Here is a 22,880-nt window from a genome sequence, read left to right on the forward strand (position 1 = left end):
AATTCAGGGCAAGTGGCGGGACTTTATAAAACCCCCCCCCAAATGGTTTAGCCCTCTTCACACTGCACCACCTTAGCACCTGTTCCTAGGATTCTTCAGGTCATGTGCTTTAAATGTCATGTGCTTTAAATGTAAGGTGTGTATGGAGCATCCTTTCTCAACCTTGGATCCCCAGCTGTTATTGGACTACAGCTCCCATCATCCATAGCTAGCAGGACCAGTGGTCATGGATGATGGGAGTTGTAGTCCAACAACATCTGGGGACCCAAGGCTGAGAAACACTGGATGGAGCATCAGCCAGCTTGACAGGCAAAAGGCAAGGCACTCTGCCATGGTCAGGGGACCAAGGCAGCCCATTCAAACAAAAGTCACGGTTTGAATCCTAATTGGATAGGCTTATTTAGCAATCGTAGCGAAAGCCAATTTCCTTCCCAGTAAGCTACTTTGGCAAAGGGCTACTGCAGCTTGTAATACTACCAGTTAAGCTGCTTTAAACTGCACAAGACAACTTTATTGGAAATTATGGTGTTATGTTCAAACGCCACTGACAGAGTTTTAGATAGCGCAGGAGTGATATAATCAACACTCTAAGGTTTAATTGCTGTTTGAGCCTTTTCCAAAATTTCTTCTCTAATTTTTGGATATTCTGGGCATGCCTTCAGAACCTTTAACAAACAAGAAATTAATGATTAGCTTTTTAAAAAATGTTGTAAATAAATATCTTAACACATTTTAAAAACTCTCTTAATGTTAATCAACCACAATTTGGCAGCTATCAAACTCTGCATCTGATCCAGGCTAATCTCCATGAAATCAATGGAGCAAGTTAGTCCTGACTTAAGTCTCACTGATATCAATGACAACTAAGTGCAACTTACGATAGATCCAGCCTTGTGTTCCTAGGAACAAAGAAGCTTGCCATTTTTCTCAAAAAGATCAGGAAAGGCAGACTAGCTTCATTGAAAGTCAGTTTTTAGCAGCTATGTGAAACTGCAAGAAAGTGTTGGACATACCCTTGTGCTGGGCGGAGGGGTTCCAGAGCAAAATCATAGTGGGCTGCATGACTGCAAAATCAAGGGCAATAGGGTGCCCTGAGAGTAAAAACTGAAAATGCTGGTCTATAGCAAGCACTGTTTACAGATTTATGTTTGGAGAACTTACATCATGGCACACGTCTATTGCTTCCACGTATCTCTTATCTTTTAGATAGTTGAAAGCAAGTTTAAATCCTACAGCAGGAGAGGAAAAGGTTAGTGTTCTGCTTAATATCAATTGGTAACTAAAAACAAAATAGTAAATGATGGACACGGTGAAAAGATTTTGTGGGAAGGGCAGTTAATGTCTTCAGTGCTTTTTAAAAATAATCTGAAGATAATTGCCATGCATAACATCAGAAACCTATACAATGACTAGTTAATGTTGCAATCCTTTACACAGATGGGAGCTGGGCTTTACTTCTACCTAGATATACACAGGATTGCACTGTAAGAATCATAAACCTGGCAAATTAAACAAGCAGAAACTAGATCAAAATGATATTTTATTAAACTGGAGAGTTATAAAATGTACTGTTCAATATGTATGGTGGTAACTGGTATAAGAAATAATATTACTGATAACAGGAATAATATTACAGTGGTGCCTCGCAAGACGAAATGAATTCGTTCCGCGAGTTTTGTCGTCTTGCGATTTTTTTCGTCTTGCGAAGCACGGTGTCAGGAAAGTTTTGCAAAAGCTTCAAAAATCACCAAAGTCTTAAAAAACCTCAAAAAAGGCTACCACACCGTGTTCTATGAGTTGCTCCTCGAAGTCAAGTCGCAACTGTATTAACGGTGTTAAGAAAAAGGAAACAAACTGGCAAGACGTTTCCGTCTTGCGAAGCAAGCCCATAGGGAAAATCGTCTTGCGAAGCAACTCAAAAAACCAAAAACCCTTTCGTCTAGCGAGTTTTTTGTCTTGCGAGGCATTCATCTTGCGAGGTACCACTGTACTGTTTTAGTATTTTGCACGTGTACTTCTGTTTCTGCTAGACTCTCAATTTTCCACAACTGGTTGAGAGCAATTTCACTGTTTTCACTATCCTAATTGCCTCGGCCCATAGAGATATAGAACCAAAGCAATAACTTTTTTACTTACCAACAGTAGGATTTGCTTGGTGACTATGTTTCCAAGCTAATTCATAATTGGCTGCAGCATCTTTGTAGGCCTTTTCCTTTTCTGCGATATATCCCAAGCATTCATAAGCTTTAGAGCACGACTTAAAAGAAAAAAAATTATAGTGCAAAAACAAATCACTCCTGGACTGTTAGTATTTTAAGCATTTTTTTTCTCTAAGAGCACAATCCAGAGGGAAGTGCTTCTGCCACTATAATAGACTCCCAGCCTCTTACCTTATTGTGCCGCAAGCAGCGCTTCACTAGCTCAATTGCACAGTCAAACTTCCCACATGCAGTGTAGCTGTCTGCCAACAAAATCCAACACTTCTCTAAGTCATCAGCTTCTGTCAAATTCCATTTTGCTTTCATCAAGCGCTTCAGCTGGTTCCTGGCTTTGAGTGGCTGCTTAAGAAGCATGTATGCTTGAGACACTGCTAAAACGGCTGAAACGCTGTCCCTCTGATTTAGATATATAAAAGACAAGTATTGTTTTTAAAATGAACAATTCAGCGAACTGTCATCACTTTTCTTTTATAATCACAGATCATTTTGCATATGAAATCTATGAAGTAAGAGAACACCAGTGTCTTGGCCTTCTAACAGTGAGGAGCCTACCAGACTAAGGGTAGCAACAGATTATGCATCCCGTCTGAATAAACTGAAGATTTAGGTGCATTACGTAAATGGGCATAAAGTAGTGGTGTGAAGAAAATATACCGTATTTTCCGGTGTATAAGACGACTGGGCATATAAGATGACCCCCCCAACTTTTCCAGTTAAAATACAGAGTTTGGGATATACTTGCCGTATAAGACTACCCCTCTTCCAATGCACACCAAATAAAAATTTAAAAAACCAATCTCCAGTCCGGCTCAGAAATCCACTCCACTTCCCAGTGGCTGGGGGCTTCTGGGGCCATTTTTCAAGCATATTTTTGCTTCATCTAGAGAGTTTGGTGTCCTCTGATTTAATTTGCTGTCGTTTTATCCTTTGGTGGGGAGCTGCTGCAGGAACTGCTGCTGTAGCCGGCGTATAAGACGACCCCTGACTTTTGAGAAGATTTTCCTGGGTTAAAAAGTAGTCTTATACGCCAGAAAATACAGTATGTGCGGAAAAAATAAAATGTTGCTACCTCACGCAAAAGAAACTGCATGGTGTAGCTTGTCATTATACAGAAGCCTTCCCCAACCTGAGGCCCTCCAGTTTTAGACTACAACTCCCATAATCCCTAAGGAGTCTCATCTATGAGATAGCAATATACTACAGTTTCTGGTGTCAAACATCCATAGGAATATCCAGTGCTTTTTTTACTGTTAGCCAGCAGCCACTACCATGAATATAAATGTCCTCTCCAAGCTGCTTACCACTCATGGAAGAAACTATCTTTACCTCATTTTGGCACATTTCAGTAAATACTTTCAGGGCCTTCTCCACATTATGTGTCTCTCTCGTGGCCATTAAGCAGTAGCTCTGTAACATCTCTACTTGATTCTGCCCTTCTTGTGAGTGAGGATAAAACTCTTTGAGAAGCTTCTCGGCTGTACGTATGCCATGCTGTTCAGATTCTTTCTTTTCCTTCAGATTACTAGCAAGAAGAAAACAGTTTCTGTTTCCAGGGCTATCAAAGACCTTCTCTTAACTCTATAAGAATAATATGACCATTATTTGATTTAGATTAAAGCATTTACATACACCTATATCCTAATCTAGGGAACTGCTGAGTTCAGCAGAAGGCTACATAAAAGTTGCTTCCTCCCTCTCCCGATACCTCGGGCTAAGTACTTAATTCGTTCCAGAGGTCCGTCCTTAACCTGAAACTGTTCTTAACCTGAAGCACCACTTTAGCTAATGGGGCCTCCTGCTGCTGCCGCGCTGCCAGAGCACAATTTCTGTTCTCATCCTGAAGCAAAGTTCTTAACCTGAAGCACTATTTCTGGAAGGCGGAGGAAGCCCCAAAGAGGCCGGAGGTGCAATGGGCTTTGTTTAAGCTGCTCAGCATCCCCACCTAACAGTTAGTTGCAGGGTAGCACAACAGCAACAGTCGCTTTCCCATGCAGCCTCCAGCTGGCCCCAGCAGAGGCGAAGGAAGGGGAGTGCGGTGGGTGCAGCCGCCCCAGGTGTCATGACTGAGTGGGGTAACAAAATGGCAGGCTAATGGGCAGTACACCTCATGCCTGGCGGCAGCAGCTCTTCTAACCCAGCGGCAGAGAGCAACCCTCCTCAGCCGTGGTCACAGCAGCTCCGTTGTTGGGTCATATCTGACCTGGCTGCGGAGAGCAGGAGGGGAGTAATAATAATAATAATAATAATAATAATAATAATAATAATAATTTGTTGTTTAGTTGTGTCTGACTCTTCATGACCCCATGGACCAGAGCACACCAGGCACTCCTGTTCTCCACTGCCTCCCGCAGTTTGGTCAAACACATGCCAGTAGCTTCAACACTGTCCAACCATCTCGTCCTCTGTCACCCCCTTCTCCTTGTGCCCTCCATCTTTCCCAACATCAGGGTCTTTCCAGGGAGTCTTCTCATGAGGTGACCAAAGTATTGGAGCCTCAGCTTCATGATCTGTTCTTTCCAGTGAGCACTCAGGGCTGATTTCCTTCAAAATGGATAGGTTTGATCTTCTTGCAGTCCATGGGACTCTCAAGAGTCTCCTCCAGCACCATAATTCAAAAGCATCCATTCTTTGGCGATCAGCCTTCTTTATGGCCCAGCTCTCACTTCCATATAACACTACTGGGAAAACCATAGCTTTAACTATACGGACCTTTGTTGGCAAGGTGATGTCTCTGCTATAATAATAATAATAATAATAATAATAATAATAATAATTTATTATTTGTGCCCCGCCCATCTGGCTGGGTTTCCCCAGCCACTCTGGGTGGCTTCCAACAAAGACTAAAAACACACTAAGAGTGAGCAACAGTAACCCAACCACTCTCTTACCCTGAACTCTGGGGCATGGGGGGGGGTGCCTGCCCTGGGCAGCGTGGGGTAATGCTCCACCACTGGGCCCCCGAGTTTCAATTCTAGTTTTGGATATTTTTGAATACACTATTTTTGGCATGGATTGAAGAGGGAGCGGCAGAGAGGGCTTTTAAAGGGTGTTAAAGGGTGCTCCCTACTTTACGTGATTTCACTTAAGTGCACAGGGGTCCAAAATGGAATCCCTGTGTAAAGGAGGGAATGCCTGTACTTCAAGTTGACTTTAAGAATGTGATTTTCATATTCTGTTACAGGACTTTTCCTTACCTAGTATCCATGGTATTCTGGTTTCCTAAAGTCTCTCTGCCTATTATGTCATTGTCAGGATTTAGGCATATCTGAATCATATGGCCAAGGGCTTTCTGGCCCCAGTCACTATCCTTACGTGCTTTGTTGAAGAACTTCAGCGCCTGATTGGGCTGCATCATGTGCCTGTTTGTGGGGAGAAAGTATTGAAGACCTAGGTGAAATGTGAGACCCTTAAAATATCAGTCTTGTTAACAAGCATATATCCACATATTCTTCTTCCCTGCCAAATCCAATCTAAGGGTTTAGTGCAAGGTGACGGCCTCAATTCAATAAAGAGGAAAGTGTGCTTAAGCTGCAAGCAATCATAGGACTCAGATGCACTTAATTCTGTGTTGAACTGGTCAGAAGCGGCGAGAAATTTCCTATTGCAGGACCATGAGAAAAAAAAGGAGATAGACTTTATTTAAGCCAAAGGAAATTCTAGGTACAACAAATCCAGTGTGTGCAATTGAAAAGTGTGTAAAAGTAAGAGCGGTCAAATTCTCAAGCATACTTCCAAGTGGGGAAACAAAGTAGCTCACTAGTTTGAAAAAACAAAAAGGATACATTTATTAAGGAGACTGTACAACAAGTTTCCTTGGTTTATTTGTGCAGGGCTATTGCACAGGATTTAAGGACCGTATCAGATGAGGCACAAGAGATTCATGGTTAGGAACTTTCACAATAGGAACATTAACAAAAACATAGCACCTGCAAGGACCTGGAACTGGAACCACAGCACAACTTTTTAGAAAACAAAACACCTTTCCACCTGTACTATTTTTTCTGATGCAAACCACCCCTCCCAGCTCACAGGTAAGGATATTTCTAGACTGGTTTGAGGGCTTGGCAATACTTGAGCATGCAATTTTTTCAGAGCTTCCACAAGATAGCCATTGGGCCTCAAAACACTGGCCATTCTTCCCATTTAATCCAGATTTATCCATTAAGTTTTTTATTTATTTAACCAAACTTGTTGCCAACTACCCATTTGCGAAATCATGACTCATTCGCATTCTTAAGCCCATGTCTGGAAGCAACCTATGTTTTCACTCACAGAAAGAGGACAAATAGCAACTTGGAGATGGAGAGTACTTGCAGTGAAGAACAGCACAGGAAGAGCCACTAAATTGTCTCCCACAGTGCTATGGTTATATTCCAAACTCCCTTCTCCCCAGTAGCTTCTAAGCAGCAATAGATCTTTATCATGGATCACCCTCATCATTTCTGGTTGGGCCTTTGGTCTGTGACTCCCATTAGTACTGGTTTCTATGATTTACCAGCAATAAAGTCCCATGCAGTAGTTATAACCGGGATCCAAAGCTGTTCGAGATGATTTTCTCTTGGCCAGTTCAAAAAAGTGTGTTGCTTCATCAAGTTTACCACTTCTTCTCAGTAAATCAATCAAATTCTCCATGACCAAGAAGTTATCTAAAAGAACACAATTTTTAAAATATGTATTTCCAACTTATTTCACAGATAATTTGTTCACATATAAGAGTCTGAAAGAAGAAACACTCTTCTGTTGAAAAATGAAGAAGCAAACAAATCTGCATTTTGCCATGCACCCATCCAGACACACAGACACCCTTTCATCAAAATGCTCATGTTTACTGTATTTATCTCATGAGATGCTTTAGAGGCCCTTTTTATGCCCCCCCCAAAACCCTCCAGTATATAAATGCTACAAAATACCTGGAGATTTCTCCAGAACATTCCGGTACAGACTTATAGCTTCTTCGTATGCCTCTTTTCTGAACATAAGGTTGGCCATCATCTAGAAAAGGAACAGCTATTTCACACTCAGACCAAATGGTATCAAAGCTTCAGAAAGGGCCAGATTTTTGACTTTTCACAAGTCATAGATGCGTTTATGAAAATCCAGCCTTCCAGGATGGAGATGGAACAATGAGGACTCTTAATCTTAGCCCTGTGTTAGTATCAGGGTGATTCAAGGGATTGAGGGATGATTCAAATGTGATCAATTTCTTACACGGACAACACTTCTTGACTGTAAAACAAGTGAAAACCATACACATTCACGTGTGACAGCTTATACACATATTTCACTGCTTATACACATAGTATGCATGCACGACATACCCAGGAAAACATGAATGTTGTCACAAAACATGAAATAGCTCAGTTGGTTAGAGCACAGTGCTCAAAATGCCAAGGTTGCAGGTTCTGTCCAACATTCGGTTGGACTACATGATACGCAGGGTCCCTTCCAATTCTACAAGTCTATGATTCCATGTGGTTTGTATTTTCCCCCCCAACACATATGCTATCAAAGTACAGTAGTTCATCGTGTTTACAAAGGCCCTATGTTCCCATGCATATGTGTGGCAGACTTGACCATGTTCATTTATGCTTGTCTGTATGTATTAATTTCTTCCTCCCCTCTCATCGCCCTTATGATCTGAAAGTGTATTTCCATAATTCTATCTGCAATCCCCACCCTTAGCTGCTGATTGACAACCCACCAATAAGTCTTCTCTGACCCACCATTTTCATGCATGAGGGACAATACAAAATCAAATTAAATATCTCTTTGGGCAGCAATTTTCTTCAGTAGTGGTTCCCCTGCACTGTTAAAGGCCTTTCCCAAAGCATAAAATAGCTCCTTCTGCTCTTTAAAACACCTGTAATAGATGCATGAGGTGCAGTATCCAGGAAGGGGAAGCACTATTTGGTATCTGAAAGACATTACTATGTTTGAGCATGCTCTGTGTCACTAATATGTTAGTCAAAATTGTGTAGTTTAAGACTGATGTGAATCCTCCTATCCCTTCCACACAGTTGCATAGGTGTGTAGAAACAGTTGGGCTTTACTTCAGAAGCTTTTCAAAACCCCTCCTACCTGGTGGCTCATAAAGATATACAGTACACCAGCAAAGCTTAAGTTTAGTGGAAGAAAGAATAACAGTGTTTACCATTGTTCCAATTTCATTGCTCTCGTCATCTTGAAGCAGGAGCGTACAGTAATGCTCACACTGCTCTGTATCTTCTTGCATCAAATACAGCTGAGCTAATTCCAACATTATCTGAAAATAAAATGGAAAAGTATTTTAAGCAGCAATGGATCTTTGGTAATGATCATTTTGGTAATGATAATTGTGGCAGATGTTTGTAGTCCTCATTCCATAGAACTCACTCCCTGTCTATAAAATGGGTTTTTTAAATAAAAAAATTAAGGACAGATAACTGGTGATCGGCATCAGTGGGCCTCAGCATGCCAGTATCAGCCCATTTGCCAATGCCCCCAACATCTGACACTCTCTGGGTGGTCACTGGAGAGACTGGACTAGACTGCAGGGCCCTGGACTTGGGTCTGAAGGCTTAGGCCTCACTGTTTAGAATTTGCACCTTCAGTCCTACGTAATCCATTTTCCCTGTTTGATCCACTAACATGTTTTGAATACACACACTAGGACTTTGTTGTAAATTGCTTTGAGTTGCCTTTGGCAAGAAAAAGCAACCAATACATTTAATAAATAACAAGATGAATCCTAGTCTCTTTGAAAGTTGAGGCATAGATAAGCCGTGTTAAATGATCTGGAGCATGCAGAATGAAATGAATCAAACATTTGTTTATTGCAATAATCCCAACAACCAGAAAGGCTGGGTAGGGAACATTTTACTCAACCTTAGTACAGACATTCCTTTGCATTCCTTTCAGTTGGAGACTGAAGATCATGTTTACCTTACTATCAGTTGGAACGCAGGATAGAGCTTCCGTGTAGTACTTCAAAGCTTTTTCATATTCCTTCTCTGCTTGGTAGAACTTGGCAAACTGTACACAGATCATTAACAACACCTGTTTCTGGGAAGGAATCAATTCAGGCTGCTCTACGCGGACACGCTTCAGTATCCTTTGCTGGATGTCATATGCCTTAAAAATGAACAAATATACCAAGTGAAGGCATTGTGGGGTGTACCCATCCTAGCATCTTTATTAGATATTGTATACAAGAATGAGGACTGCTGAATAAGCATTCTATTTAGTGCTTTGTACTACTTCCTTCCAGTTGGTCTACTTCTGTATCTGAAGTATACTGTAAGTTACACAGTCTTTAAACTGTATTAGAATTAGTTAATTAGTATAAAAAGTTTCTACTTAATTCAAACTTGGGTTAAAAACCCAAGTCTATTTATTATTTATATTTATTTCAGAAACCACTTTAGAATCATCCCCAGGAGTACATGAGGCTTATACAACATTGGTTTTCTACCATGTTCAGAGTATCCAGAACAACTTCTCCTCTTTTAGTTGTCTCACAAATCTTTGCTAGTAACATCAGGTTCCTAACATCCTTCTTCATTGATGGCAGATCGTCAACTGCAAAATTAAACAAAGCAATCATTATTTTATACCAGTATGGTGTTTCGACCATCAGTAAAACACTGGCTATGATTTTCTGAAGTGCAAAAGTTTAATGACCAACAATACTCCTAGGTAAAAGACGCGGGTGGCGCTGTGGGTAAAACCTCAGCTCCTAGGACTTGCTGATCGCATGGTCAGCAGTTCGAATCCCCGCAGCGGGGTGAGCTCCCGTCGTTCGGTCCCAGCTCCTGCCCACCTAGCAGTTCGAAAGCACAGTTAAGTGCAAGTAGATAAATAGGTACCGCTTTCTAGCGGGAAGATGAACGGCGTTCCGTGTGCTGCGCTGGTGCTGGCTCGCCAGAGCAGCTTCGTCACGCTGGCTACGTGACCCGGAAGTGTCTGCGGACAGCGCTGGCTTCCGGCCTCTAGAGTGAGATGAGTGCACAACCCTAGTCTGTCAAGACTGGCCCATACGGGCAGGGGTACCTTTACCTTTACCTTACTCCTAGGTAGTAGCTAGAAAGAAAAACATTTTACTAGAATTGTTATGGTTTAAGGGCTGGACAAGTAATTTTGTACATATGTGCTGAAAGAACTGGTGAGAACTTAGGAAGCTGAACTGATATTGCCTTGGAACATAGGAGCCAACTCCTAGGGGCTGAAGAGTCTTTGCCCCCCCATAAAATATTTGAGGGGGCTGCCCCCACAAAGTTGATGGGCATTGCCATTCAAATGGTGTGTTCTCTCTAGAGGATACTTGCATCATTAGCATTTGACTGGTGTCAGGCATACCCAAAAAGGAGTAATACGACACACAGTGACATGAATTATTATTCATCCCTTGTGGAACAAGTGTCAACACACTGCTCTGCAAACAGTAGGATTGCTTAATATCTGGTCATAAACAAGTGGCCAATCAGGATCTTTCAATGTGACAGCACTAGGGTGTCATTTCGCTGGGGCTGTTCCTCTCCAAATGTCTAGGCATGCAGAAAATATGTTTATGCTTTAAGTCAAGATGAAAGCTCCAGTGGAAGATTCCAAAAAAAGAGAGAGACGTTACCAGGGTCATGATCTAGTGCTTGGTTTAGAACTTTCTCTGCTTTGCCAAATTTTTTGAGCTTCAACAGGAGATCGGCAAGATCATGGCACAAGAAGTCCTGCTCACTCATTTTTAGAGCAACTTCATAGTAATTGACAGCCTGAAATAAATTAGTACATGTGAACAGATTAACTTCAGCTATGAGTTACAAATGAAACACATATTTTGTGATATTTGCAAGTGTTAGAGCTGTGCTGCTTATACTGGTTTGTTACATTCTGCTGCAGATTTAATGTTCTCCAATGTAAGAAAAACTTCGTGCATGGGGGAAAAAATATTATCAGGGAGAGGGCTAGGTTAAAATACATCTCCCTGATAGGATTTTTAAAATGGGGAAGCATTCAAACACACAGCCACCAACCACTAGCCTGATGTGACAAAGCCCAGTAAGAGCTATACCAAATTCTTCTGTTTGTGTAGCTTAGATCTATTTTTTCTTTTCTTTTGAAACTGAGTAGACATCCCCAGTTGTCTCCTGGGATACACACACATAGTTGAATCAATGTATAAATTCCTTACTTGGCACCTTGGAACTCTGAAACCAAGCAGACTGATCCCAGGCCATGTCTCAAAATACACATCTGATTCTGAATACAGACTGCTCTAAAAACTCTATTCGTTAGACGGATCAAGAGAAGACACTAGGCTGCTTGCTTCCCTGGCTTGGACCTGAACATTTTTTAGCAAAAAGAACCATCTATTTCTCAACCTTGTTATACTGATGGGTGGACACGAAAGCTTTCCCAATTTTCCTTGCTACTGTTGCATCCAAAGGATTCTTCTTCTGAGCTGCTTCATAAACTTCCAAAGCTTTCTCAGGCTATAATAAGTGACAGAAAAATTGCAGTTATTTTTGTAATATTAATATAGTTATTTTTGGAGTTTTTTGTTTGGTGTTCTTCAGTGATGAGCAGATTGATCCTATGCATGTTTACTTGCAAGTCAGGCCTACTGAGTTCAACAGGTATAACTGTCAAGTAAAAATGCACAGGACTACAGTCTTAGTTTCAATTTCATTTAGGAGTTGGGGTAGCATTTTAGTTTTTTTAGGTATAAAATTTTCATTTTATCACTGTACACTAACCTCTTGAATATTCATGTAGGCATCCCCCAAGAGAAGGCTTGTATGAGGACTTGGCATATTTTCACACAACTCACTAGATTAAAAAATGGAATGTCATTTAAGAAATGACAAACAGACTGAGTATACACAAGATGATTTTAGAGCTTCACACTTTTAAATTGGCACAGCAGCCTTAACTGTAATAGTCCCTAAAATGGATACAGCTACAGATTATGAACCCCCAAACAACACCAGAATAAAGCCAGTGAATTACCCTTCAAACATAACCTGGTTTGCAGGATCAGATATATGCGAGGTCACTTTGTACCACATCCTGAGGAAGTGAGCAACTGGTGCTCCACTAGTACATTAAAGCCTCATTCATACATGCATATGCATAATTCCACTTCTCTACACCTGATGACTGTCTGCTGAATATGTGAACTGACTCTGGGGGAATGTGTTATCTTTAAAGTCATACAAAGGGCTGTAACACCTCCCCTTTGGGATGGTCCAACATTTGGGGTTTTGTAGTTTCGAGGGGGGGAAATGAAGCTGGGTATATGATAGAGGCACTGTACTCTTTTCAGCACCAGCTAAAAAACATTCTTGTTTTGAGAAGTCTACTCAGATGCTAACAAAGTTGAGGTGAATTTTAAACTGCTTTAGTGTTTTCACTTTTTATACATTTTAAGTATATTTTTCTTTATTTTATTGTTTTACCTTTTTGTGAACTGCTTTGCGTGTGTGTGTTTTTATTTACAATCAAGCAGTGTATAAAATTTATAAAATTAAATAAAAAATGATAGAGGGGTATAAAATTACACATGGTTTGGAGAAAGTAGGTAGAGATAATCTTTTCTTCCTCTTTAACAATACTAGAACCAGTGATCATCCAATAAAGTAAGATATAGTAAGAGTAAAAAAGCACATATTCCCGTTTCCCGAGTGCTAAGAGCTCCTAGAAATGGTGCTGAATCAGAAGAAGGCATCTTTGAAAGGTAAGCAGATGGGGACTTTCTTCCCCAATACAATGCCGTGTTAGGAATAGAGGTTTGCCTGAAGAACAGATAATGTTTTTCCTCTTCATCACACATACTCTCCAACATTTCTCTGCTGAAAACAGGGACGTCCCATTCCAGAATGATAATTTTACTATTTGTACCCAAACCATCTGACTGGGTTGCCCCAGCCACTCTGGGCAGCTTCCAACATATATAAAAACATAATAAAACATTTTTAAAAAACCGTCCCTATACAGGATTGCCTTCAGACGGCTTGAGGGTCAGATAACTCCATACCCTCCAACATTTCTCCAGTGAAAATAGGGGTGTTCTAAGGAAAAGCAGGACATTCTGGGATCAAATCAGAAACTGGGACGGCTTCTCTAAATCAGGATGTCTCTGGAAAATAGGGACACTTGGAGAGTCTGCATCACAGTGCTGTACTTGGTGCAGGAAAATCTGTCCTCCCAACACAGTGGTTTGATGGGGAAGAATCACCCCCTTCTACACTATTGTTTGAAAGAAGGATGAGGCTGTGGGGCTGTCTGAGTGAATGTGGTCCGTATGTGTGTTGTACACACAAGAAAGTGTGTATTAGCCATGCCCATCACTGGCATGTGATTCTCAGGGCAGTGACTAACTTTGCAGGCCTTGCGCTGCAAAGGTTAGGCACCTCTGTTCTAAAAGGTTCTGACAGTCTCTCAAATAATCCTTGCTCTAATGCTCTGGATTCATTCCTGCCCCTCAAGCAAAATATGAAAAAGAATACTTGCAAAAAGCAAAATTAACTTGAAACATTACCAATAGCATCCAATATACAGTCTCTTATCCTTTCGGACTTGAAGGTATATCTGAGCCATTTTTTCCTTAACCTCAGTGTAATACGGCTGGCATGGTGTGACATTCCTCAGCATAGTTAGGGCTGAATCAACTTCCCCTTTGCTGAGAGCCAAATCTACATTAGCAACCATGACGCGGGTTTCTTCTGATGTCCCATTAAATTCAATAATGGCATCTTGCATTACCTTAGTAGCTTCATGCTAGAATGTTAAAACAATACATGGAAATTTTTCAAAAACTTAAATGCTACATAGAAAAGGTAATGCTACTGCTGCTGCTGCTAATAATAATAAAAATAAAATAATAATAATAATAATAATAATAGGAATTAACATTTATATAGCAGTTTTTGAACACTCAAAACCCTCCATATACATTAATCTAAGTCAACTTTATAACAGCTCTGTAAAGCAGATCAGTATTACTATCACCATATTGCAGAGAACTGAAGCTGAGAGTGGTTTGATGAGTGAGTTCATGAAAGGCAAAATTTGAACTGAAGACTTCCTGTTTCAAACCTCAGCTTTAACCTATTATTTTAATCACTGTATTCCTTATATGCTTTTCCTTAATACAAGGCAAATTACTGATCTATTTGAGTTCCATGAGCAAAGGCTCAAATATTCAGAAAGAAATCATTTGACTCCCTCGCATGATGGTGGACTCTCCTTCCCTGGAGGTTTTTAAGCAGAGGTTGGATGGCCACCTGTCATGGATGCTTTAGTTAAGATTCCTGCATTGTACAGTGGTGCCTCGCAAGATGAAATTAATCCGTTCCGCGAGTCTCGTCTTGCGGTTTTTTCGTCTTGCGAAGCACGGCTATTAGCGGCTTGGCTATTAGCGGCTTAGCGGCTATTAACGGCTTAGCGGCTATTAACGGCTTAGCGGCTTTAAGAAAAAGGAAACAAACTTGCAAGACGTTTCGTCTTGCGAAGCAAGCCCATAGGGAAATTCGTCTTGCGGAACGACTCAAAAAACGCAAAACCCTTTCGTCTAGCGAGTTTTTTGTCTTGCGAGGCATTCGTCTTGTGGGGCACCACTGTTAAGGTAAAGGGACCCCTGACTGTTAGGGTCCAGTTCGCGGATGACTCTGGGGTTGCGGCGCTCATCTTGCTTTATGGACCGTGGGAGCCAGGGTACAGCTTCTGGGTCATGTGGCCAGCATGACTAAGCCATTTCTGGCAAACCAGAGCAGCGCACGGAAACGCCATTTACCTTCCCGGCGGAGCAGTACCTGATTATCTACTTCAGTGTTTCCCAACCGGTGTTCCGCGGCACACTAGTGTGCCGCCGGACGTTGCCTAGTGTGCCGTGGGAGGGAGGCGGGCGAGTCGGGCTAATCCTCCGGCCCCGCTCCCCCGGGGAACGTGCCCCGTCATCCGCTTCTGCCTTGCTCCCTGTGACAGGAATTCCCAAAACTGCATCAGCACCTGCCGCTTGCCCAGCAGCCCCGGCGCTGCCTTGCGCCCGGCGCCCCCGCCATCCTCGGCGCAGGGAGCGAGGGGCGCGCAGGCAGGCGCTGCCCGGCGGAGCGACGGCTCCTTCCGAGCGGCTGGCAGTGTCTGGGCATGACTGGCCTCCCGCCTGATCCCGCGGCGGCTGCAGACGCGGCCGAAGCAGCGCAGGGAAGGAGACGCCCGGCCGCCCAGCCCAGCCCCGCACGCTCCCACTCTCTCTCGGCGGCCGGGGAGCGGGGCCAAAGCGGGCCCCCACCTGAGTGGCGGCTGCGTGAGCCAATAGGCGAGCTGGGGCAGAGGGGGAGGCGGGGCTCCGGAGAACAAAGGAGGGAGGGGGCACCCGGGAGAAGGGGGCGGGGCGGGAGGAGCGGGGAGCGCGGCGCTGCGCCCGGGACGCCCCAGTTCCGCCGGGTTAGAAGCCGGCGGCCTACCTCTGCTGGCCGTGGAAGGCAGCCGGGTCTGGGTCGCGCCCCGAGAGTGGCGGGGTCCGCGCACAGCCTGCCCTCCAGGCTGGGAAGTGGCTCCTAGGCTCCGCCTGAAGCCACGCAGAGCCCGCAACGCGCCCTCGCTCTGCTGCCTCCTCCCACCCCGGCAAGGGGAAGGGAAAAAACTTTCACTTTTGTGCGTCCCTCCCGGCGTGACGCTGCGCGCTGACGTCACGGGGCGGGGCTTTAATGGTGGTGTGCCGCGAGATTTTTTTCCGGTAAACAGGTGTGCCGTTGCCCAAAAACGTTTGGGAAACACTGATCTACTTGCACTGCATGCTTTCGAACTGCTAGGTTGGCAGGAGCAGGGACCGAGCAACAGGAGCTCACCCCATCGTGGGGATTTGAACCGCCAACCATCTGACTGGCAAGCCCTAGGCTCTGTGGTTTAACCCACAGCGCCACCTGCATCCCATCTCCTGCATTGTAGCAATCTGCAATTCTATGGTTCTATCTAAACTGATGCCTTTTGAAATGGGAGTTCCAAAAGACAATGGTATAATGCGCTACCTGACGCAAGTCCTTCCCATTGTGTCCTGAATCTGCTACCAGTGAATGGGCTCAGGACAGATAAGCCCATTAGGTTTTGAATAAAACTGCAGGATCTGATTCAACCTCTTGGAGAAATCATTTCCAATAATCTTCCCTTCAAAGAACATAAAAGAACATCTGAAGTTATGTAATTGCTAGTTTCTCCAGTTTATTTTTGACCAGTTTATTTTTAAATTGAATGAGTTCATCAGGTTTGCTCTTTACCCCAGAGGGTCTTGCTTCCTTTAAAAATATTAGACATTGCATTTACTGAGCAGATAATATATAGAACTTCTTACCAGTTCCCCATTGAATCGAAGAGCTTCAGCGAGTTCCAGATAGATGGAGACTTGTTCACTTATAACTATACGGGGGCCCTGGCCTTTCTTAGCTTCCCCTTTCATTTGCGGTAAACTGATAAGCATTTTTAAGACTTTTATGGCTTCAGGATACTCCCCAGCTTTATTCAGTGCTCTAGCCCTGATGAAGTGGTACCATGGAGAATAACGAAGCTGCCCAAAATATGAAAAAAATTACATTAGTAAGAACATCCAATGCAAACTTCATCCTAAAAATTTTCATCCTAAAATTGCTTCATAAATGAAACTGAAATAAATAAATAAAACTTAAATAATAAATAAAACATAAATAATTCATAAATAAAACATAAATAATAAAACGTCATCCTAAAATTGCATGTGTGCTGGTCACATGCACGTAGAGTAACAAGGAAAAGGCTTGTAAGCTTGGTCCTCACAAGCAGACCCACAGGCAAGGCCAGAGTAAAGACTGTTCTCACAAGCATTTACATTGTTCCTTTTGGGCTCCATCTTACCTGAAAATTGTAGCTGACTCCAATTTCAAGTGAGTGGACACATTCTTTGATGTTTCCTTGAGAGAGGTGGATCTGGGCCATAAGAAGATTGGCATCTGTTGATGTCGGATCCAATTCTAAACAACGCTGCAGAGTCCCCTGGGCAGTTTCTAGTTCTCCTGCAAAATAGCCTAACATGTTGTTTTGCTCTCAACATGCCATTTTTTTACAAAAACCAAGTTACACTTTACTTAATCTTATGTAGGCCTTCCTGAGTAAGCACAGCAGTTTACTAACTTGATCCCATGCTATTCAGTGTGGTTAAGGTGAAGACAGATGGAATATTTTGGGAGCAGTAATGAACAATGGTGATTATAATATGTACTGTTTCGTCTCCTGAGATCTGAAAACTCGGTTCTGCATTTTCAGTTTGAACTCGAGTAAAAACAACCGTGAAAGGTGTATTGGTAGCTTAGTTCCTATGATATCACCAACCAACTCCTAGAGCAGTTTTGCAATTGTTTTATAAACAGTTACAGGTTTTGTTTTTAATAAAGCAAAGGATAATTTTGTAAACAAATATACACATGATTTTTTTTAAAAAAAAGTAGACAGCCTGCTCAAAAGCATGAGGGAGCATGACTGATGGGTGAACAAGCATCTTATATAGGAAGCTGCTGTACATCCAATCAGATCAGTGGTCCATCTAGCTCAGTACTGTCTACACCAGGCTTCCTCAACCTTGGCCCTTCAGATGTTTTGAGACAGTTCTCATCATCCCTGACCACTGGTCCTGCTAGCTAGGGATCATGGGAGTTGTAGGCCAAAAACATCTGGAGGGCCAAGGTTGAGGAAGCCTGGTCTGCACTAACTGGCAGCAGCTCTTCAGGGTTTAAGATAGAGTTTCCACCTCAGGTATTGAACCTGAGACCTTATGCATACAAAGCAGATGTTCTACCACTGAGCTACAGTCCTTACCCAAATGGCATACATAAATACCAGATTAGCTGGAATGACATGCAAATTGCAAAGATGGGTTCACCCCCTGAGTGCTCTTTTAAATACGGTCTTCTTCATATTTATGGTTCGTGAGAATTGAGATTTGTGCTATCGCCCCTCCAGTAGTGCAAGGTGAGCTGGGAGCTCTCAGTTGGGAACTGGACCAACCCCATTTTTAATGTGATTTTGTTCTCTTGGGGATTGCAAAGTATAGTGTATAGCTCTGACTCTGCCCATTTGTCTTTGATCTTTGTATCCCCAAGTCAAGGATCAGAAGCATTATTGTTTCTTAGCTTAATAATGTAGCAGGAAACCCCCCCCCCCAATCATTCAGTTTGTACAAACTTCACACACACTCACACACTACATACACTACGCTTCTGTTATAAATTCATAGAAAAATCAACCATACATTGGATTTGCACTGTTCCACTTTTATTTTACTCCATGAAAGGACTACAAAATGGGGAAGGTTTGATACAGGCCAGCCATAATCCCTTGAACATCCCAGCACATCCACAGGAGCCCTGCCCAGTTGCTATGCCAACCCTGATGGTCCTAGACAGAAGACAATCAAGATCACAAAGAACTTGCATATGGGAGTAGATTCAGCATGGACTGGAACAAAGGATAATGATCAGATCTTCCCTCAGGGGGCAGGAAACTGCGACTACCTTTTCTCTTCTGAAAATGACTCATGGGGAGGGGGAGAAGGGAACCAGCCAGGTGACAGGACACTCAGGTTACCACCACCACCACCCCTCCCCCTACCCCTCCTTTCTGTGATGTATGTATGATGTTTCTGGGGGTGGTCTTGATCTACAGGGTGGGAATTTCAAAAGTTTTTATAAGGCCTTGCACACCATTTTTCTGTGTCCTTTCCTCTCTCCTGCAAGTGAGGGGAGCACCCTGTTGCAACAGTTCAATAAAGGCCAAGCCTACAGGCTGCTGATTTGCTCCAATTTACTCTGGTTGGTGTCTTTACTTTTTGTCCAAGGGAGCCCTCGGATTTTTCCGGTAACAATAAGAAGCTTGGACTTTTTAATTCAGTTGCAGTTAAATTCTTTTAAACTGTTTGTAATATTGTGTTTTAATTGCTGTAACCCACCCTAGGAACTTAAGGTGAAGGGCAGGAAACAGTAATAGTTAAAAGCTCATTCCCTGCAAGCAACTCCCAGCAATCTAAAATCCAGAAGCATTTTTTGCTTTTTTCTTGAGTAGACACTCAGAACTCAATTTACCTGATAAATATTTAACCTGTGCCATTAGATAAAGAGGCTCAATCATTCCAGGGGTGGCTTTCACGAGTGGATTCAAAATTATAGTTACTTGCTTAAGAAGTGAAGATAAAACTTGACCTGGTAACCGAGGCTACGGAGAGAAAGTGAAATGGCATTATTTTCCAGAAAAATAAAATACAGGGTAAAATTAATGTATTTGGTAAACAATCCCCAAGTCTAGCTCAGGGGTCAAGGTACTTGTGAACTTCAATCTGCCTACCCATTGCACAAGACTTCTATGAATATATCTGAGTGATTATGGGAACATTTATGTAGTTCCTTCTGCTGCTATCAGTAATTGTTATGTAGTGGTTCATTATGAGTTATTGTGTTGTCATTTTTAAAGGGTTTTTAAAGGGTTGTGCCTTTTTAAAGATTCTTTTTAGCTTTATTTGATTTTGTCATAAACCACCCTGTGGTTTGTGAGAAGGGTAGTATATAAATAATTCTGGGCACCCCACAACTGCTTGGGTGAAGCGGGGAGAAACAGCAGGGCAGCTGGAATGTAGCTAGCAAAGGAAACAGAAATCTCACAAGCATCAGACTGGGAAAGATGCTTACTGAGAGAAGTGGTGCTTCTGTGAATCCTAGCACAGTTTTCCTGCCTCGTGCTGGTAAATAGAGAGAGGTTGCAGTGCTCATGGTCAGGATTTTGGTTGTTGTGGGACTGCTATCTTTGCAAATGCCTGCCTCTCCCAGCTCCACAAATAACTCTGCTCTGCTACAGTCTACTTTTGTAGTGTTTGTACAATCTTGCTTTGCGTAGCATCCTGAAATGGTTTTAAATTACTGACAAGAACAGGAAATTTTAGGTATACCTGAAAAATAAGCAGGATGGGATCCCACACAATCACATCCTACTTCAAACACTGACTATAAATCTCCGGCTCTCTCCTCACAAGCAAATCCATCATGTAAAAGGCTGCCACCTTTCAACCCCCAATAAATCCTACTATTTAGCAAAATGGGGAGTGCAAAACTCAAGTTTCTACCTGCTTGGGACAGAAGACCAAATATTCTTTCACAATTTCAATCATAAACATGGGATTCAGCTTTTCATAGTATTCAATGCTTAGAGGAAGTCCATGCAAAGCAGAACAATGAAGTTCTGCAGCTTCGTTGAGAAAGACACAGGCAGCCTGATCATTGTTTTTCCTTGAAGCAATCACACCTTGAAGATAAGCTAGAAGCTGTGAGAAAACAGCACACAGAATTTTTAATGAACAAGAGATTTGTTTTAAGTTCAACCCAAAGCTTCCCTTCAGATAATCTACGAGAATGTGCAGAACTGCAGATGTACAAATAAACTAGGGTTTGGGAACTGGGAGGGCAGGTTCATCTCTCTCCTACTTCATGTGTGGAGAGGTCCCGCCCAACCCTTCTCTTTCCACTTAGGTCATTAGCTCAGGCTGGATTTTAACTCAGGAAGCACCTAAACTTGCTTTGTTAAACTAGTTTCAATCATGGTCCTCAAAATGAATTAAAAGCATCCCTGCGTTCTTCTGATCAAGGTTGGCAAAGACTGTAGAGGGAGATACGGTAATAGACACTTTCCCAGTCCTTAGAAGCTGATATATTTTACATCCACACAATAATATATGGCGAAGTCATGCAAAAGTGCTAAAAAGCAAATATGGATTTATCATTATGCACATAAATGCCTTTATTGTACAGCAGCCCACAGTGCCACCTAAGATGCAGAAATTATTGTGTGACAAGAGTACAATTTGATGGTTTGCAAAGCAGGCATTGTATCCATCCAAAAATAGCAGAGAATGTCTTTGCCACTAAATGTTATGGGGAAATTACAACTCTAATAATGTACTGGGAAGACTAGCTGAGTGGCATATTTTCTCTAAAAGAAGCCAGGGATGAGAACAAGGTCATTCCCTGCCCCACCAATTAGGGCATTCCAGTATTCCTTTACATCATGCTGCATTTCAGCAAACTAATGTGCCAAGCTGAAGATGTGCTGGGAACAAATGCAGTATAAATAGTTATACAGTTATAGTTATGGTAGGACTTCTGAGCACAGCCAACAAGAGCGCTGAAATGCAATTGAACAGACTTCTACCCAATAAAACTGGTGACCTGAGGTAGGTGGGGATTAACATGAACAGTGGCATTATTTGGCCAAATTCATCCCAGGGTCTGTTAGCTGCCAACCCTTCTGAAATTTTTGGAGCCTAGCAATATTAAGCAGGGTGGAAAATACAGAAGAGACTGCAGTGTCCACTGCCTGAAGAAACACAATTACATGGGGTTGGGCAGGTGTTCACCTGCATTTGACAATTCATGGTAAGCATATACATAAGAAATCAAAGGAAATAAGTGTAATCTAACTGCAGATTTTCCCGTAGACTGCTGAACTTCCTTTAGAAACTCCAGTTGATTCTCTGCTTCTTCTATTTTCCCTCCAAGCACCTGGCACCATATAGATCCTGAAAAGTAATTATCAGCAATAAATTACATGTTCGTAAGTATGATTAAATGTACTTTGAATTACAACCACAAATGTTATATTGTAAATCGCTAAGGGGATGAGGGGTCATATTGGGAAAGTATCATGAATTTGAGTAGGGTAGAGCTGTGGCCTCGCACCCAATGCTACCTTAAAGTGCAGCAGCTTCTTTTTGCAGTGTCACAGTTAAAATAGCCCCTTACAATTGGACTTAATTAATTCTGATTTTGACCCCATCCTCCTACCTGCTGAGTTATATGAGAGCAACACTGGGACTAAGAAGCAGGAAAGTGACAGTCAGTCAGTTCCACTCCCTGGATTTGTTGGAAGAAAGTAGGCAGGTGGGGGTTAGCTAAGGGCTGGCTGAGCTTGGTGGGGCAGAACCCTATTTGCTCTAACAGACAAGCCTCCAGTGCAGTTCACTAATCTTATTAACTGTTTGGGCAGTCTTGAGCTAGAAGTTGTTGCCAATTTGCATATTACTGCCTGTAACAGCTGGGCAGGTCTGAGCTAGAGGCTGCAGCCAAATTACATATTACTAGCTTCAAGTCACATGTCCCTGCCTGGATGAATCACACTCTTTACACACACTGAGCTCTTCATTAAATGCTAGAGACTCATTCCAGCCTTTCTCCATCAAAACTATAAAGTGAGAAAATTCTCAGGAGAGACTGCTATGGTCCTAACAAGATGGTCTGTGTCTAAGAACATAAATCTTTCTGGGTAGTGGATCTTCTTTGCACAGTGGGTGAGCAAATGCATAACCTCCTCTGCCTCCAGCACGCACATAGTGTAGCATCTGATGCGAAAAATCCTCATGTAAGACTGTATGAATAAGGGGACAAATTGGTTCTTATGCCCCCTTTTTCTGAGGGAGAGAAATATCAGGCCAACACACATATGGCCCCACACACTGAGCATCCCATCAGATGTCACTATTGTATATAGTAGATGACAGATGTGTATCCACTCCTCCAGAGTCCAGGTAACTCCATGCACCAGACCTAAAAGTAACTTGAGGTTGGCACACGGTCCAAAGGTTTTTATTTTATTAGGTTGAAGAAAGACAGATACTAAATTAAA

At 42.5% G+C, this 22,880-nt stretch overlaps 1 protein-coding gene and 2 long non-coding RNA genes across 7 annotated transcripts in view; 2 read left to right on the top strand and 1 right to left on the bottom strand.

Annotated features, from left to right (window-relative positions):
• Positions 1-489: 489 nt before the first annotated feature.
• Positions 490-22,880, bottom strand: part of TTC21A (tetratricopeptide repeat domain 21A) — a 31,524-nt gene continuing 9,133 nt past the window's right edge. For 2 of the 4 annotated variants that reach the window (XM_083466624.1, XM_083466621.1), the window contains exons 10-29: positions 21,680-21,777; positions 20,329-20,526; positions 19,298-19,427; positions 17,079-17,236; positions 16,543-16,755; positions 13,732-13,970; positions 11,948-12,020; positions 11,573-11,683; positions 10,825-10,963; positions 9,670-9,776; positions 9,141-9,329; positions 8,371-8,481; positions 7,130-7,211; positions 6,715-6,865; positions 5,414-5,578; positions 3,546-3,741; positions 2,391-2,615; positions 2,137-2,257; positions 1,162-1,229; positions 490-665 (exon numbers count right to left, since the gene is read on the bottom strand). In XM_083466624.1, coding sequence (XP_083322750.1) covers positions 588-665; positions 1,162-1,229; positions 2,137-2,257; positions 2,391-2,615; positions 3,546-3,741; positions 5,414-5,578; positions 6,715-6,865; positions 7,130-7,211; positions 8,371-8,481; positions 9,141-9,329; positions 9,670-9,776; positions 10,825-10,963; positions 11,573-11,683; positions 11,948-12,020; positions 13,732-13,970; positions 16,543-16,755; positions 17,079-17,236; positions 19,298-19,427; positions 20,329-20,526; positions 21,680-21,777 — 2,852 coding nt within the window. In that variant the 3' untranslated portion in view covers positions 490-587. Of the gene's footprint in view, positions 991-1,161; positions 1,230-2,136; positions 2,258-2,390; positions 2,616-3,545; positions 3,742-5,413; positions 5,579-6,714; positions 6,866-7,129; positions 7,212-8,370; positions 8,482-9,140; positions 9,330-9,669; positions 9,777-10,824; positions 10,964-11,572; positions 11,684-11,947; positions 12,021-13,731; positions 13,971-16,542; positions 16,756-17,078; positions 17,237-19,297; positions 19,428-20,328; positions 20,527-21,679; positions 21,778-22,880 lie in introns of all 4 variants that reach the window. The other 2 variants (XM_083466622.1, XM_083466623.1) reach the window with 2 other exon arrangements.
• LOC310689572 lies at positions 1,203-6,708 on the top strand. Of its 2 annotated transcripts, XR_014517512.1 has the most exons (3): positions 1,203-1,249; positions 2,700-2,826; positions 5,695-6,708. It is a non-coding gene; the product is annotated as an uncharacterized lncRNA (long non-coding RNA). The 2 variants fall into 2 exon arrangements; XR_014517513.1 differs by lacking the exon at positions 5,695-6,708 and having other exon boundaries at positions 2,700-2,834.
• Positions 9,755-10,438, top strand: LOC310689553. The gene is made up of 2 exons (XR_014517482.1): positions 9,755-9,893; positions 10,271-10,438. It is a non-coding gene; the product is annotated as an uncharacterized lncRNA (long non-coding RNA).

This window comes from Podarcis liolepis (genome assembly GCF_965112155.1).
Source record: "Podarcis liolepis genome assembly, chromosome: 12".
In the NCBI taxonomy this organism is placed as follows: domain Eukaryota; kingdom Metazoa; phylum Chordata; class Lepidosauria; order Squamata; family Lacertidae; genus Podarcis; species Podarcis liolepis.